Genomic DNA, 16,754 nt, shown 5'->3' with positions numbered 1-16,754 from the left:
CACCCCTTTTTTTGGTACTTAATGGAAAGATTGAAAGGGATATCCTGGTAAATAAAGAAATAGGAAGTACTGTAATCCCTTTCTTTTATTAATTTCTGATGTCAAGGGCACTAGGTGGTGCTGTGAGCTTTGGGAAAATACTTTGCTGGGTTAAAACAAAGACTAAAGAGTAACAGCAAAGTTTAAAGTCATTGTTTAATTGCTTCTTCCGGGTTAGATATACTTTGTGAATATAGTGTATAATGTAACAAACTGACACTTTACTAGAGATGGAATATGATGATGGGTCTAATAGTGTCTATTATAATATTTGATTAATTGTTAATTGCCTGTAACTGCTGGGTCCTCTGCGTTCAAACACAATTTGGACCAGTCTTCTTATATTTCAGTTTGTAAAGCCAACCATTATGTTACAAGCTATAAAAGGTCATTAATACATATGTCCCTCAGTTTATTCAAGGTCTCATGAAACCCTCAGAGAAAGTCCAATAAAGTCAGTACTACTGAATTCCCTCACTTTCATTTCTACTAAATTTTAGAGGATCTTTCTCCAGTTGTGCCACTTGCCGTAGGTTACTGACTCAGAAGAAACATCAGGCCAGTAAAAATAAACACTGCAGAAACAACCACTGCCAAACATCCTTGAAAACTGCACAAACTGCACGAAATATTACATGAAAACTTTTCATTCTAAAGAAAAATGCTGGTTAATCTTAAAGTCTCAAACATAAAAGTCCTTTGCACCCTAAATAACTACAGTCAGAATGTCTAAGGAGGGTAAAATCAACTGAAGTTGCATGGCATTAAAGACCCATTGGGTGATATTTTCAATTTTACATTTATTCATTTAGCTGACACATTTCTCCAAAGCAACTTACAGTGTTAAGCTACTTACAAGTATTTACCCATTTATACCTCACCCGTTTGTACCCAAACGTTGTAAGTCGCTTTGGAGAAAACGATCATTTAAATGAACAAATGAAATGAATGGAGGTACCGACAATTATTTATCCATTCATGTGTAATCATCTTTGATCATAATAAAAATGATAAGTTATTTTGAAAGTTTTAGTGCTTTATTTCCATCTCCTCAGGCCTGTGAGCATCATCCACCTGAGGACATCTTTGGACACTGAGAAAAAGAGATTATGGAACCATGAGAACAGAGGGCTGGGTCTCCATATGTTCTCACTTTGTCCAACAGGGGTCAGTGTTTCCACATTTTGCACAGTGAAACCCGGCATCAGCCCTCTACAGGCACCATTCTTTAGCCTTCCTCTTGCCAGCTGAAGGGGCCACTTCCTATTTATTTTTATTCCCATAAAAAACATCATAACAACACATATTTTTTTCTTCTTAGCATAACTCAGAAACAAATAAATGCTGATAAAATACAAGCAGCCTCCTAGATTGCCCTTTGTTGCACTCAATTTCCCCATCATCCAGTGGTGTGTCACCTTTGTTCGGTGTGTCTACCAATCAGAAATGTTTCAAACTGCTAGCAAAAGAGGCTGTCTGTAAAACACTGAAGAGAAACACGAGAATCACGAACAGGTGTCTTCCGTTGTTTTTCGAGCCATTACTTTCAATTGTAGTTGTTTATTCCTCGCCTTTATCTTACAGCTTTTGCCTCCTTGGGGCTTTAATGTACGCTGGCAGCAGGCGGCATAGTGTGTATCTGAGTCCCCCCTCTCCACCACCTCTGGGGGGAGGTGAAATAAAGCAGTCCCCCACCTCCCTAATTGAGGGACCCCTTTAGCAGTGCTTCACAGTCCTTTACTGCCAGACATCAAACGTATTAAACAACAGGCCTTTTCTTTCCCAGCCAGTTCACTGCTTTGTGTCGAACATCAGACGAAACAAACAGCACTATTACAGTTGGGTATGTGAAATGGTGAGGACTCCCGTATGGTTAGTGTGCAAACAGCACTTTCCATCCAATATCTTCACAAACACGATTCTTTGTTCTTCTTCTTTAACAGAGGGATACTTAACAATAGCATAAAATGAGAAACCTTCACGTAGGGCGATAAAAGGTTATTTATTTTCATAATGGTCAAAAACTGAGATAATTCATTAATTTAACTATTGTGAGTCTGAATAATATAAACAGTGGGACAAGCTACCGAAAACGGGCAAAAGGGCGGATGTCAAATTCTGGAGAAAAAAATGCACCATGAGACAAAACTGCATGCTCCAGGGTTTATGATTTAATAAGCATGTTCGCTCAATGGGAGTGTGGTGTTGCAGCGGGTTTAGCTGGGGCCCGCTGTGGAGTGGGTCTGGGGTTCAAGCCCTGCTTGGGGTGGCTTATGGTGAACTGGCATCCTGTCCGGGGTGTGTCGCTTCAGCCTTGCACCCTGTGTTGCTGGGTTAGGCTGTGGCTCACAGCAACCCCTGCTTAGGACAAGCCATTGTACACATTGTGTGTGTTCAACTGGTACCTATCAGCTAACACAAAATACACAATTTCTTCTTGTTTGTTTTCCTCCCCTTAGCACAGACTATAGAACGGTTGGTTACCCACCATGTTTCATCACATATTACTAAAACATGATTAATTTCTATGAAGGTAACTCCAGCATATAATTTTAAAACCAGCATGCATTTAAAAACATGTTGAAAATATATTTTTTAACTGAATTATTAAAGTTTTTGTTCGTTGTTTAAATTGAAAATACTTAAAATTCACACTAGAGTTGAAATATGTTACAAATAAAATGGTCAACTAACGAAGTACTGCATGATGAAACATAAAAAGTACTGGTAAAACAGTCAGTAGTTCCAACAAACTGGAAACAAATTTGCTTCTACATTATTTTTCCACGTAGCATTTCATTAGGTAGAGGTACTAGGAATTAAAAATTCGATTTCTGCCAATAAATCATAAGATGGCTAAAAACCATAACATATGATAATGTATCTATACCCACGATTAAAGCTAGAAACTGATCTCTAGGTTTGCAGCTGCAGGTCTGGACACATTCATTAGGAAACTAATACTTAATTTCAACTTTTCTGTAATTTACTGATGCTACTCAGACAAAATACATTCTCGAAGGTCCAACAGCAAGGTGCCTCCTGGGAATTATGTAGGACAATCCTTTTCCATAACTATCAAGCTATTTACTCTGCTAAGATCTTGGTCTGTTTTAACCTGAGCAGCATCCATCCTGCATCATTCCTCTAAAGGTGTACCTGTTGCTTTATACATAAGGTTTCTCTGCAGGCCCTCAGTCCAAAGACATATTTAAAAAATAGAAACACCTTCCTTATTTAGCTGGCATCATTTTCCATCAAGCACCTTAAACAATAAACAGAAATGAAGAGAACTTTCAACAACTGCTTTGTTTTTGCCAGGACTGCTGGAAATAATATACCATGACAGAGGAATGAGCAAAAACAAGACAATTGCAGTCTATTGTTTTCCAAAGCGATACAGTGTACAGTATCGTATATGGTCAAAATTGTTGTAAATACCATTGTTGAAAAGTGATAAAAAATTAATAATGTTAAAAGAAATACATTTCTGAGATTATATTCAAGCACACTCAACATAAAATGAGTATACTCAACATAGAAAAGTATGTTACACATAACTTCGGTATCAATGAATTTCACATGAAATTTCAAATTCATAATAAAAAACTATTAAATATTGCTCCACGTTGCATTTTAACATTACATTGACATTATATTTATTCATTTAGCAGACACTTTTCTTCATAGCAACTTACAACTTAGAGTAAAATGAGGTTAGTCTTTCTTTGTATGTCCTTTGAAGGAGTCCATAAAGTTGAAGGTACCAAGATACTGGCCCAGAAGAACTCCAAGCTTTGTGGGGAGGATGCTGTGGAAAAAAAAGGCACCAGAGTAAACGTCACTTGCAAAACACCAGTAAAAGTCACTTGCAAAACACCAGTTGCAGCAACAGCTGAGGGGAGTATTCCATAATTTAGAGAACAAGAGAAGCTCACAGAGAAGATTCAAACTAACTTTGAGGGTCATTTTGCTGTAGACTTCGATGACATTAACAAGCAGTAAGAAAAAACATTCTGTACACCTGTAACTTGTTGTATATTAATATTCTAAATCCTCTTCAGAGCAATTGCTGAAAAATGGAGAAGACATACTAGGGTACACAATGTGTTTGAGCATCACACACAGGTACTGGACATTGTTTCTGAAAAAAGCTTAGTGTCCATTTGAAGTAGGTGATTTCTCGATTGTTGGGCGGTTTCTTCACATGGTCAGCAGCCTCCTGGACACAACTGGGACTGAGAGCGGTACGCCATCATGACAATCACTGTGGCTGTGCTATGAACCTTGAGATGGGAAAAGTGATCTATGGCAGCACTCAGATATAAAACTGGACTTTATTAAGTCCAACTGGGCAGTGGAGGCAACAATTTTTGGTGTTGAAATATATGAAAATAGGATGTCCTCAACTGGTGATGTGTCCAAGTGCAAAGTCAAAACAGACATAACATCTACTATTCAAACAAAATTATAACAAATTAGTATACGCTTGTCTCCTGGTGAACAGTTGAGGAGCTAGTGAATAGGCACTGAGATATTTTTACTTTGTCATTTTAAATTTGTTATTTTTTATGTAGCTAGAAATGAATAAAAATACCAAAATAAAAAAAATAGTTTGAGAATGTTTTGTTTACTATAGCTATGTCCACGTTTTTTTGCAACATAACCTGTGAATAAGATGAGGTATGTCTGTATTAATAAGCTTTTATCAGGTGTGACTTAGGGATAAAAGTGACTTTGCGGTTGTGAGCAAAACGAGTTGCGAAGTCAGCAGTTCCTGTATGAAAACAGTTCTCATTCACTTGAGCTGATAATGACTACAATTGGACTGGTAAATACTGGTGAACAAGACTGTCCTCAGTGTGTGATGCAGATCCACCTTCATTTCAAAGCCTTATTAAAGTGCATCTAATCATGCATTCAGAAATCCAGATGTGTCTTTATGTGGCAGATATATTCCAGCACCCCTCCTCATTGCCACTGCTAATTGGGATAATTGCACAAATTATCACTTTATAATACTTGTATTCATAAGCAAAGCAGGACAATCACATGAATCAATCTGTTTGTGGCTTTAGCCTTTGCCAAGAAGATGGTGTTATTTTGGATTCTATTTTGTCGAATATGGCAATCTACCGACAGAGCAACGTCACAGTTTTATTCATTTCTCAAGGATAAGTATCAATAGTGAAAAAGAAAATGCTCATGTGAAAAATGGCCCGCATTCCCATGAAGGATAACACGAAGGTTCACACAGAAACTTTTGAAAGTCCTACCCTTTACTGTTTGCATTGGAACCCATTTATTAGATCCCATTTCTTTATTGTTAAATGTTTACAGAAACTGCTTTAAAAGGTGCTATACATAAAATGATAATAATATGGTATTAATTATTAATATTATCATATAATATGGATTATAATTATGACTATTAGAACACTATCTAATAAGGCAATTTCTGTAATACCTGGAATCACTGTTAACACTCGTAATTCCTCTCTGAAGAGCCTTGGTGAATAAGGTGTGCGGGCTGGTAACACTACACAGTATTCACTGTAAGTTGCTTTGGAGAAAAGTGTTTGTTAAATGAATAAATGTAAATGGTAAGAAAGCAATCGTTTTGAACAAGGTCATCCAATGTGCCATGAGCAAGGAATCCTTCATGCCTTTTTGGATCTGAAGTCAGCCTTTATCTTCAAAGGCCAAGAGAAATCATCCAGAGCATTATTGCTGGAGCTGGAAACCTGTGGCATAGCATCACATTTTCTGAACTGAGGCCACACACCTGCCTTTTCCTATTTACATTTTACATTATTTCTTCTGCCTAGTAAATGTTTTATGCAAAGCATCTAGATAGACCGGTATAGGAATGAATATTTAGATAGACCAGAACTGGTTAAACTCTTGGATGTCCAGTTCAAAGATTCAGAACAAAGTCCTGAGCTTTGGTCTCATCTTCCATTACTTTCTGCTATTGAATCAGTCAGTTTGAGTATTCCCCTTTGTGAGCACACATTAGTCATACCTTTTCAGCCTTAAAACAAAAACACCGGCATAATGGAAACAACAGTCTGTTACAGCACAGAAGTATCACTTCACTGGTGTTTCCAGTGTTTATCCGTCCTTATCACAGTAAAGACCTTTACAACATTACTCTGTTGCTTGCATTCGGCTTTCAACATTTTACTGTTCTATTATTTAGATTCACACATCATTTATGGGGCACACCCTAAAATGTTCAAAGTCCTTAAAAGTGAAAATTTCTATGTTAAAGAAATTTCACACATTATTAATTAAATCAGCTTATACTTCTCAAAAGCAACTAAAATGCTATGTTTGTAGACTAAAGTACTCACAGTTACTTACCCTTTTATACAGCAAGGTAGTTCTTAAAGGAGTAAGGTGTACTAACCCAAAGCATGACAGCAGGAGAGTAGCTGCGAGGTACTAGCATTACAGTACCAGTACCCCTATATTCCAGTAGTAAGTCACCTCTATAGTTTAGGAATAATCTTGATATGCATAGAAATTAATGAAAATATTGTCATTCAGGTACAGTACTGTACAAAGGTTTTAGGCAGGTGTGAAAAGATGCTGTAAAGAAAGAATGCTTTCAAAAATAGAAGTGTTAATAGTTTATTTTTATCAATTAACAAAATGCAAAGTGAACAAACTGAAGAAAAATCTAAATCAAAGAAATATTTGATGTGACCACCCTTTGTCTTCAGATCAGCATCAGTTCTTCTTGGTACACTTGCACAAAGTCAGGGATTTTGTAGGCATATAGTCAGGTGTCTGATTAACCAATTATACACCTGATTATATAACTGACTGTTAATTGATAAAAATTAACTATTAGCATTTCTGTTTTTGAAAGCATTCTTGCTTTGCAGCAGTTTTTCACACCTGCCTAGAACCTTTGCACAGTATTGTACATACATTTGTATGCATTTTATGAGCCCTGCTTGGTTTTTCTACCTTGTGTTTGCACTGTTATTCTAAAAATTCGCTCTCTTACTCACTACCATTAGCTGCTTTTCCAAGACAAGATTGTGGTGTTGTGAAGCCTATCCCAGAATCAAAGCTCACAAAGCTAAGCAAGGTGCACCCTCGTTGGCATGCCAGGGCATCACAAAATATCCTTTATTTCTTAAGGAAATTAAAGAACAAATATGAACTTACTTCTTCAAAGCCACAATGATATACAAACTCCTGGGAAGGAGCAGGTACACTTGATCAGTTAGTATGGCGTGCATGATCTTCTTCACCACATAATTTGGATCCAAGATGGGAAGCAGTCGAGGCCATCTGGAAGTAAAACAAAAAAACTGTTTTGCTGCAACATCAAAAATTAATCTGTAGAACATAGGCTTTTCATGGCAACACAACATCCACACAGAAATGCTTCAATGCTATATGCTGCTTGGTGTCTAAGCTGCTCCGACAGTGATCAGTGCTATGTCCTCGGGGCAGGTGGGGGGCAGGTTGTGCTGTCTGGGAATGTATCTCTGGGTGGATCGCATAGAGGAGAGCTCCAGTCTCAGTGTGGGTTCACATGCCTTTTCACATTAAACCAAGACAACATGGCAGACCATCTGCAGTCCTCTAGCACTCACATTGAGGGCAGATGGTACTCTCTACATCAGCAGAGGCATCGACACTTCCTTGTCATCTGACTGACCCCAAACAAGTCCACTGGTGGATGATGTCATCAATATTTATTATTATTTACTTCCTTTCATTCAAAGAAACAGACATAGTGTGGTGGCAATGGGGGGGCTGTGGCTCTTCCATGATGCGTTGGCGCTGTAACTGCTGTACATAGTTCAGTGTGTTGATGAGCCCCATTTTGATCTCTGTGTTCAAGACATCTGACTAGGCATGTGTGCTCTCAGTGCTTGTGTTCCACCATGCTGAGGCAAAGCAAAGCTTGTGTTCCCACAGTCCTGTCTCCTGAACCCTCCTTCAACATCCTCGCCAACAGCAAAGTTAAAAAGGGTCGTTACATGGGTGTCAGAGTGGGATCTACATAGCTCCCCCTGCCACCAATAGAAAAGTTTACAATTTTACAAATAATAGAAAGTATATAGGGCGGCGTGGTGGCAGAGCAGGCAGCACTGGTGCCTCAACTCTTCTGCTGATGGTTCCAATGTCCGCTTGAATACGGCTCGGTCTGTGTTAAGTTTGTACATTCATGTGTTGTTTTGGTGGGTTTTAAAGTCGGCCATTCCACCGAGACTGCCCTCCTTGCAGTATCACAAGGTCTCCAATTAGCAGAAACATAGACTGTTTTTGATGAGTGTGATCATGCACCGAACAAGTGGTTCCTGATGATGAATGAATCCGCGAAGTGCTGTATTTCTTCAGGAGCTAAACATAACTTTAGATTTAACCACATATTTCATGACAACAGGAGTCTACAGAGTACTGAAACTGCAGCCATTTTTACTATAAATCCAGAACCAATGAGGGCTGAAGGACCAAAGCAGAGTGAGGTCAGCTTACTTAGTATTGCAACCATCAAACATGCCGGTGTTGATGAAGAAGGGGCACACAATGGTGGTCTTAATGCCAGTCTTCCCCATAGCTAGCAGCTCCAGTGCCATGGACTCAGCGAAGCCCACAGCAGCAAACTTGCTGGAACAGTAGTCTGTGTGGAGAAAACACATGAACTCAGAATGCATTTAGGCTCTTTGGCCTGTTTAGTGTGGAGTTTTGACAGCTGGCTGCTGAGGCTCTTCAGTAAGGAATTTAACAGCATGACAGCAGTTTGACAGAGCAGTCTAGTCTTTACTATGGCACACTTTTTTAAAAGCAGAGAGCAAAAGATTCCAGTTCTTTGTCTGCCAGCAGCAAAGGATCAAATTAACTTATAAAACCATAGTAGCCATTATGTAACTTTACTGCAGTGTTTGTCTTAAATTCTGATTCAGACTTAAATCCACTTCCTCCATTTGATAATGTTCTAATTATTACTAATTATCCTTCCATTCATTAAAAATAACTTGAGCAGGACAGCAATCGTGCAGAGCCAACCCAGTTATTGCAATTTATGTTAACGAATATATATATATATATATATATATATATATATATATATATATATATATATATATATATATATATATATACACACACACACACTTTCTGAACCGCTTGTCCCATACAGGGTCGCAGGGAACCAGAGCCTACCCGGCAACACAGGGCATAAGGCCAGAGGGGGAGGGGACACACCCAGGACGGGACACCAGTCCGCTGCAAGGCACCCCAAGCGGGACTCGAACCCCAGACCCACGAGAGAGCAGCACCCGGTCCAACCCACTGCGCCACCACACCCCCCATGTTAATGAATATTATTAATTACACACACACCTTCTGAACCGCTTGTCCCATACAGGGTCACAGGAAACCGGAGGCTACCCGGCAACACAGGGCGTAAGGCCAGAGGGGGAGGGGACACACCCAGGACGGGACACCAGTCCGCTGCAAGGCACCCCAAGCGGGACTCGAACCCCAGACCCACTGTAGAGCAGGACCCGGTCCAACCCACTGCGCCACCACACCCCCTTTATTATTAATTATTTTACTTAAATACACACCTTTCGCCAAGGTGATTTAAAATGTGTGTGCAATATAAAACATTTGTATACTGAGCTAATAATAGCCTTGGTAATAGTTATTTTTATTTTGTTATTACTGACATAGTGGCTGTCATTTTAGCTGTTGTCTTTCACTGTTCCTGTTTATACACACACACACACACACACATTTTCAGAACCGCTTGTCCCATACGGGGTCACGGGGAACCGGAGCCTACCCGGCAACTTAGGGCGTAAGGCTGGAGGGGGAGGGAACACACCCAGGACAGGACGCCAGTCCGCCGCAAGGCACCCCAAGCGGGACTTGAACCCCAGACCCACCGGAGAGCAGGACTGCGGTCCAACCCACTGCGCCACCGCACCCCTCCTGTTTATACAGCCATGCATTTAAGGGCATTGTTCATGGGTACATAGCATTTGTAATAAACCAACACACACACACACCACACACACACACACACACACACACACACACACACACTGTCTGAAACTGTTTGTCCCAAGCGGGGTCGTGACAAGCCACAGCCTAACCCAGCAACGCGGGGCGCAAGGCTGGAGGAGAAGGAGACACACCCAGGATGGGATACCAGTCCGTCACAAGGCACTCGAATCCAAGACCCATCCAAACCTGCTCCGCTACTGCACCCCCCAACCACTGAACAAAATAGTTTAAAAATATTTTAATGAATAACTAAACATTTTCCTTAAATTAAGTGCATCAAAGAATCAGCTGAAACTGCACTGAAATTATTCCAGCCAACTGTCAAACAGTTGTGAACAGTGTCTAAGAATATTGCTGTGACATCTTTGCCACACAACACATTGTTACAAGACACAGCGTGTGTTATAAGCTCATTCATACATACATGTGGAAAATACGTAATTTATGATCTCATTTTCCCACTGAGCTCACACTGAATAGTTCTGTGGTTACAGCTTCCGGTAGTTTCCAGCAAAACTCTCCTCTCTGTATTGTCTTGAAAGCCGACTAAATTATTCATAGCACAGTAATTCTCTGATTACCTTTTTCATATATTTAAGTCTGAGTTTAACTCAAGATTTCATATAAACAATAAAGAAGAAATCCAAAATAAAATTCCCAGGAAGGAGTTTCTGAGCAATTTCTCAAGCCAAATTTCCATGCAAAGCATTCCAACATCTGAATAACACCTTGTAAAAACTTAAAGTGCCATGGTTGTAAATTCTGGTTTGCTCACATCACAGATTAATGGAAAATAACCATAGCAATAGTCTTCTACCATGAAGCCAACAGAAAATCTCGCTGATGGGATGCATTTCTCTTGTCTCTCATGACATCTGGATTGATTAGTCTTCCCAACTTGCAATTAGTCCATTTCCAGCATCAGAGGGCAGACAGCAGTCAATTTGTACAAAGTGATAAGGTCTCCACTGGTAGCCTGCACACATCATCTCATGTCCCAGCATGAAGTCTGCATCAGCAGGCAGAGCCAGTCACTGCTGAGCATTCCCAGCATCATTCTAGCAAAAACACTGTCATGAGGTTTTTTCATATTTTTATTATAACTAAAAATAAAAAGGTCTCCTCAGTGGATATATTAGTAAAAGTACTGTACTATTCCATTTTGCCGTCTGGTTGCGGCAACTCCAAAGTGACGATTTCACACTTGAGGAAGTGGGGGTGGTTGACCCCTGTATAAATGTTTTCCGCTGGTATATCATGAGCCTGCAAATTGCTGACTACCAGCAGTGGTAAGGGTGTGTGTGTGGATCCTGCAACTGGTGCTAAAGAGTATCATGTGATGCCTGCAGTGAAACTAAATGACCACGAGAAAATGAGACAGGGAGCCCACACCACCTCACTTCTGCTTCCTGTGACTCATGCAGATGTACAAACAGCCAAGTCTGACACAGGACAAGACAAAAATGACTTATAAATTCTAGAAAAAAAATGCTTACTCACACCCTTCGCTTCCTAGAGCTGTGGAATATAAACATTTTTACAATGCATCACGATGCTGATGTGACCGATTCTGCATGGATGCATAAAAACAAAAGAATACATTTTTAAAAAATGTAATTAATCATATATATCTCATACTGTTTTTACTGTAAATACTCTTACTAAATAAATATTAATAAAAAAGTTGTCTATGTCCTTCGGAAATGACGCATGTGCATCTGATGTATCGTAGATAGGAGACCTGGCAGAGGGAGAGCAGCAGGTGGTGCTTAGAAATACACCTAGCTGCTTGAAAGCAGGTATTTGGGCACATTTTGACAAGATGCATTATGATGCATCGAGAATCGGTTTATAATTGAATCGAATTGTGAGGCAAGTAAAGAGTCGCACCTCTAAAGTGTTTGATGAAATGGAAAATTAAATAAAAATATATCTCAACAGCATGATTTGTATTTTTCCAGCTGGTAAACTTCTGCCCTCTGCAACAGCAGTTTTATTATTGAGGGGGATTTTTACCAGTTTTCCTTAACTGGGACCTGGAAGACTCAACTCTAACTCCCCAGGTTGTGCAGGCTGTGGTTGTCATAATGTGATGAAACAACCTAATTTCCCTGTACATGAAGCTGCGTTATTTTACTACCCCATTTGAACATGTAATAAACTGTTGTACTTCAAGCACCCATTTATTTAGTCCTGATGGCTCCCTGTCTGATGCCTGCAAAACACAACAGCAGCTGGTCGAACCGGGTCTGCAACATGCACAACACAGCAAAATGACAGAGAACCATCATCCCAGAGGAAACAGTAAAGCATGGCTGAGAGGCATTTAGCTTTCAGACTTCAGAAATTCCACAAAGAGCAGGATCCTGTTTTGGGATCCACTTTCACATCAGAATGAACATTTTATAGGATGAAAGCTAAAGAGCTACAGAATAACTGCAGCTTCCGGGCTCTCAAATGAAGTGGACAATCATTGTACCACACAGGTAGCGGGAATGAATCAAATTCACATGGAAAAAGAGTCCTAGACGTAGCTGAGTTCTCACCTGCCAGTCCCGTGACACCACAGAGCCCGGCAGAGCTAGCGATGCTGACCAGGTGCCCATGATCGCTGGCCACCATGGCAGGAAGGAAGGCCTTATACGTCTTTAGGAAAAAAAATACCAAATCACACTTTAGTTTGCTTGTCAACTCACAGACCTTTCAAAAAGGAAAAAAAAGGGAAACATTTCCCATATTCGAGGTACCCTAAAGTATTCAAACTGCAAATAGAAATACTAATTTAAAAAAAAATAAAATATTTACAACCAGGATTACAATAAACAAATACAGTTACTTCAGCTAAATCATCATTATAAAATAGTTCATGATTATTGAAGTTAACAAGTGTGTTATTGCAAGTGCTGAAAACACGCACTTAATTTTATTTGTATTATTTCAGAATGTCGCTGAGGAAAAGGACATTTTTAGTTTTTTGCGCTAGTGCATTTAGCTTTCCTTTCGGTTTTATTTCACATAAGTGAAGCTTCCCTTCTACATCGACACATTGTAGAAAAGGTCACAGAAAGGTAACTGTGTCCAAATTCAAGCAGAAGCCTCGCCAATTTCATTAGCGATCCAGAATCCTACACAAGTCTGAATGGTTCCAGTTACATGACCGGGGTATTACAGAAATGATGCATAAATATTTAGCTTTTGGTGTGTATATGTGCTCTGCTCTGTGCGCATTATTACAATAGCAAGCTAGCTACAGGAAAAAACAATTTGACTATTTCTGTCGTTAGCTGTGACTCAAACATTCACAATAAAGGCTGCTTGTATAATCATGAATATTTATGAAAAAAGCCATTATTAGCACTATGGAGTTGGCTGCAAACATAAAACAAGAAGCAACCACCAACCTACCCAAAAGTGAGCCATTGTGTTCACTTCAACGGTTTTCACGATGAGATTGTCAGGGGCGTCCATGAATTTCTTGCCCGTCACAATTCCGGCATTGTTTATGAGAATAGTAACGTCACCCACTTCCCTTTTGACCTAAATAAGGGACACAGTTTGGTCAGTCAAGCACGCAACTGCAGAATTGTACCATGTCACAGCTCAGACCTTGATTTATAGCCAAGAAACCAATCACTCAAGAGATCTTAATAGACATGGGGCATTCAAATATTTAAATGATTAATCATTCTCCTTAAGATAACAGGACACAAATGATCCAACTGGTTCATTAATTAGATATACAAAATTAACAAAATTAAAGAAAATGTTTGTTTTTGTCAGCTTTTTCCATGTTTTTAAAAAGAATAAAGGACCGTTTACCTGCAAATTCAGCCCTAGTGCAATAAGACAGTGAGGAACCACTCTCCTTTAAGCACACAGATATGTCTTTGTTAGTCCTGTGTGTTTTATGTCACACTGTTCTATATTTTTATTGTCAGCTCTTCCTCAGCTGAAGATGAAATGAGAACCCCTTTCAGTTCATCATACACTGAAAATGAAGAGCTGCACCTTTTTGATGTTTCCCAGGGAAATGGCTGTGAGGTTTTTTTTTGGCACAGCTGTTACCGTGGCCAAGGGCTACAGCCGTATCAGGTTACAACGAAGGGCGTTGTTCAACAAACAGTCAAGGACAATTCACTGTCATGTTATGCATCTTGGATAAGTGTGTTATGGAAACATAGCACGTGCAGAACAAATATCAGGAAGCATTCAGCAATAATTATAAGTATGCCTGAAACAATCTAATGACAGATTACTGTAGCATGAGTGTGAACTGTATGCTCCATGATCTGCTCTTTGACCACACATGGTGGAAGCTGTGCCCTTATCAGCACCTGACATCAGCCTGTTCACACACTGTACAAAGAGCGGTACACCTGCTAGCAGTGTCTGCAGGGGAGTGTTTGTGTACATCCTGGTCAACAGCCGACGCTAACTTGATGAACTTGCATCTTGTTCCCAAGGAAACAGGTGTAAAACCTTCCTCAAACAAATGTGAGCAGGACTTTCCACCGTCCATGTGTGTCAGATAGTCTTTTTTTTTAAGGACACTAAAACCATGGTATAAAAGGAAGAAGTCCCACCTAAGGAACACAGGTGGAGCGCAGATGTAAAAAGCGGTCACCTCTCCTTTATTAACTGAAAATGAGTCACGAGTTCTGATAAATAGGCTCGCATGAGGGCATCAACATCTGCAGATCCAGAGGCTGTTCCACTCTCAGGAGGGGATCTGAACAAGGTGTCAAGGTCTTTCTGTGCCTGTTGAGGTTCATGGAGGTGGTCTCTTACCTGATCAGCCACTCTGTACACGTCATCCCTGTCGCTGCAGTCGCAGATGTAGGTATGAACCCTAGATGCACCTCTTTCTTTGCTCAGCTTGGCTGTCTCCCAGTTGCCCTCATTGCTGATGTCCCACAGAACCAAGGTGGCACCCCGGGCCGCAAACTCCAGGGCCAGCAAGCGCCCGATGCCACTGCCAGCGCCGGTGATCAGCACCGTCTCCCCGGCCACATTCTTCTTCCTCGACGGGATGAACCATTTCAGCAGCGCCTCCAGGTTGAAGTAAATGGAAAGGAAGAACACCTGCAGCGTCTCCAGGAGGAAGTTCATGGTGCAAAGGAGAGGACCTGGGCAGATTTAAACGAGAAGTCGATGTGTTTGTTTGGAAAGAGGGTCCTCCAGCCTCCCTGGCGAGCACGTAGTCAGAAACATTTGAAGAAAGCCAAAAAGAATGGGTTTTTGTGAAGACTAAGAACCCCAGAGAGTCTTCTACAATATTCTTCTTACATGAATTACTACTCACTGTCGTCACGTGTATTGTTCCTGTAATTATTCTTATTCTCGGTATTATTGTATTCCAAAGTAGCCCAATCAGAATATTGCAGTGAAATAACAAAGTACACCTGCGGACCTAACACTGACTGTCCCCATGACCTTGTGGGCACTCGAGAAGGTTTGAAAGACTCACTCTTCTCGAAGCGCGCGGATGAACTTACCCGCGCGGACAGCCGCCTCACTCAGCCTTCAGCCTCCCGCCGACTGCGAGCGCGCGCGCCAGTCTTCGCGGCTCAGGCGCGCGCGCGCGCGCACCCCGCTCGCCTCAGGAGCTCGGTGCACGTGTCAAACCCGACCTTTGTTCGCTAACGGACGGTTCGCTACGGGGAGTCCGAGCGTAATTTGACTTGTGAGCTGAACAGGGAGGAGTGACTTCCGTCTGGATGACAGGAGATGAGGCTCCAGGGTGCGGTTTGCATCCGACTGTGCTTATTAACCCTTAATGGCCCCTGCTCCCTGCTCCAGTGTACCACAGTAAAGCCCCCTCCTCAGCTCCCGTGTGCAAATGAGTTGAGCTGAAAGCGATGCTCGTCCTCCTTCCGCCCCAGGCCTCAGCTATCTTAGTCTCAAGTGGCATTTCGAGAAGACAAAAACAAATAATGTTCATTTTCCCAGCAAAACCACATGGAAAGTTGCATCATCATCAGTGTCCTTCCTTCAGCCCCCAGTGCTGAACACAGCAATAAAGGCGATAACTGTACTCAAACAGTAACAGGCTGCCCTGCTCCAGAGGGACACGTTACTGCATGACTCATATAAACTATTGAACTTCATTGTAGGTTTACCTGAAATTTATTTTGCCTCACAGCAGCGCTATCAGTCAAAGACAACGGCCCATTGCGCATCAAAGACGAAAACACACAGACACATGGAAAAATGATAAATACAGATAAATAAAGCACTAGGACTAGGAGTCTAGTAGGACTAAGACTTCCTTCTTTTCAGTCGGACCACGTTGCTGTTAACAGCGTCTCATTCATGTGTTATTATACTGTATTTGGCTTTCATTTTTGTTTTCACCCTCCTGACCATGGCAAAAAAAGCGTAAGAGTGATGCATCAAAGAAAAGGAAAACGATCACAATTGAAACTACAGCGGAAATAACAAAGGAAAAAGGTGAAACGCCAATGAACATTGGTAAAGTGAACATTGAAGTTTCTTTAATATTTTTTATACCCACACACACACACACACATTCTCTCTCCTCCTCCTGTCTCGCTGTCTATAAATACTGTAGTAACATTTATTCTTCTTCTTCTTCTTCTTCTTATTATTATTATTACATCATGACATTGTATTATTATTATTGTATTGTTATATGTTTTAGTGTATCTGGAAGG

General features: G+C 40.7%; 1 protein-coding gene across 2 annotated transcripts; it reads right to left on the bottom strand.

Annotated features, from left to right (window-relative positions):
- Window positions 1-3,666: 3,666 nt before the first annotated feature.
- Window positions 3,667-15,762, bottom strand: sdr16c5b (short chain dehydrogenase/reductase family 16C, member 5b). 2 transcript variants are annotated; one of them, XM_029255002.1, is made up of 7 exons: window positions 15,576-15,762; window positions 14,869-15,206; window positions 13,486-13,617; window positions 12,627-12,726; window positions 8,545-8,689; window positions 7,222-7,347; window positions 3,667-3,850 (listed from the first exon to the last, which is right to left on the bottom strand). In XM_029255002.1, the coding sequence occupies exons 2-7, from the start codon at window positions 15,187-15,189 to the stop codon at window positions 3,757-3,759; spliced, it is 918 nt and encodes a 305-aa protein (XP_029110835.1). In that variant the 5' UTR covers window positions 15,190-15,206; window positions 15,576-15,762; the 3' UTR covers window positions 3,667-3,756. The 2 variants fall into 2 exon arrangements, with proteins under 2 accessions (XP_029110835.1, XP_018599802.1); XM_018744286.2 differs by lacking the exon at window positions 15,576-15,762 and having other exon boundaries at window positions 14,869-15,348.
- Window positions 15,763-16,754: the final 992 nt, after the last annotated feature.

This window comes from Scleropages formosus, chromosome 9, assembly GCF_900964775.1.
Source record: "Scleropages formosus chromosome 9, fSclFor1.1, whole genome shotgun sequence".
Taxonomy (NCBI): domain Eukaryota; kingdom Metazoa; phylum Chordata; class Actinopteri; order Osteoglossiformes; family Osteoglossidae; genus Scleropages; species Scleropages formosus.
The sequence above is the reverse complement of the archived record's forward strand: the minus strand, read 5'-3'. Positions and strand labels throughout refer to the sequence as shown.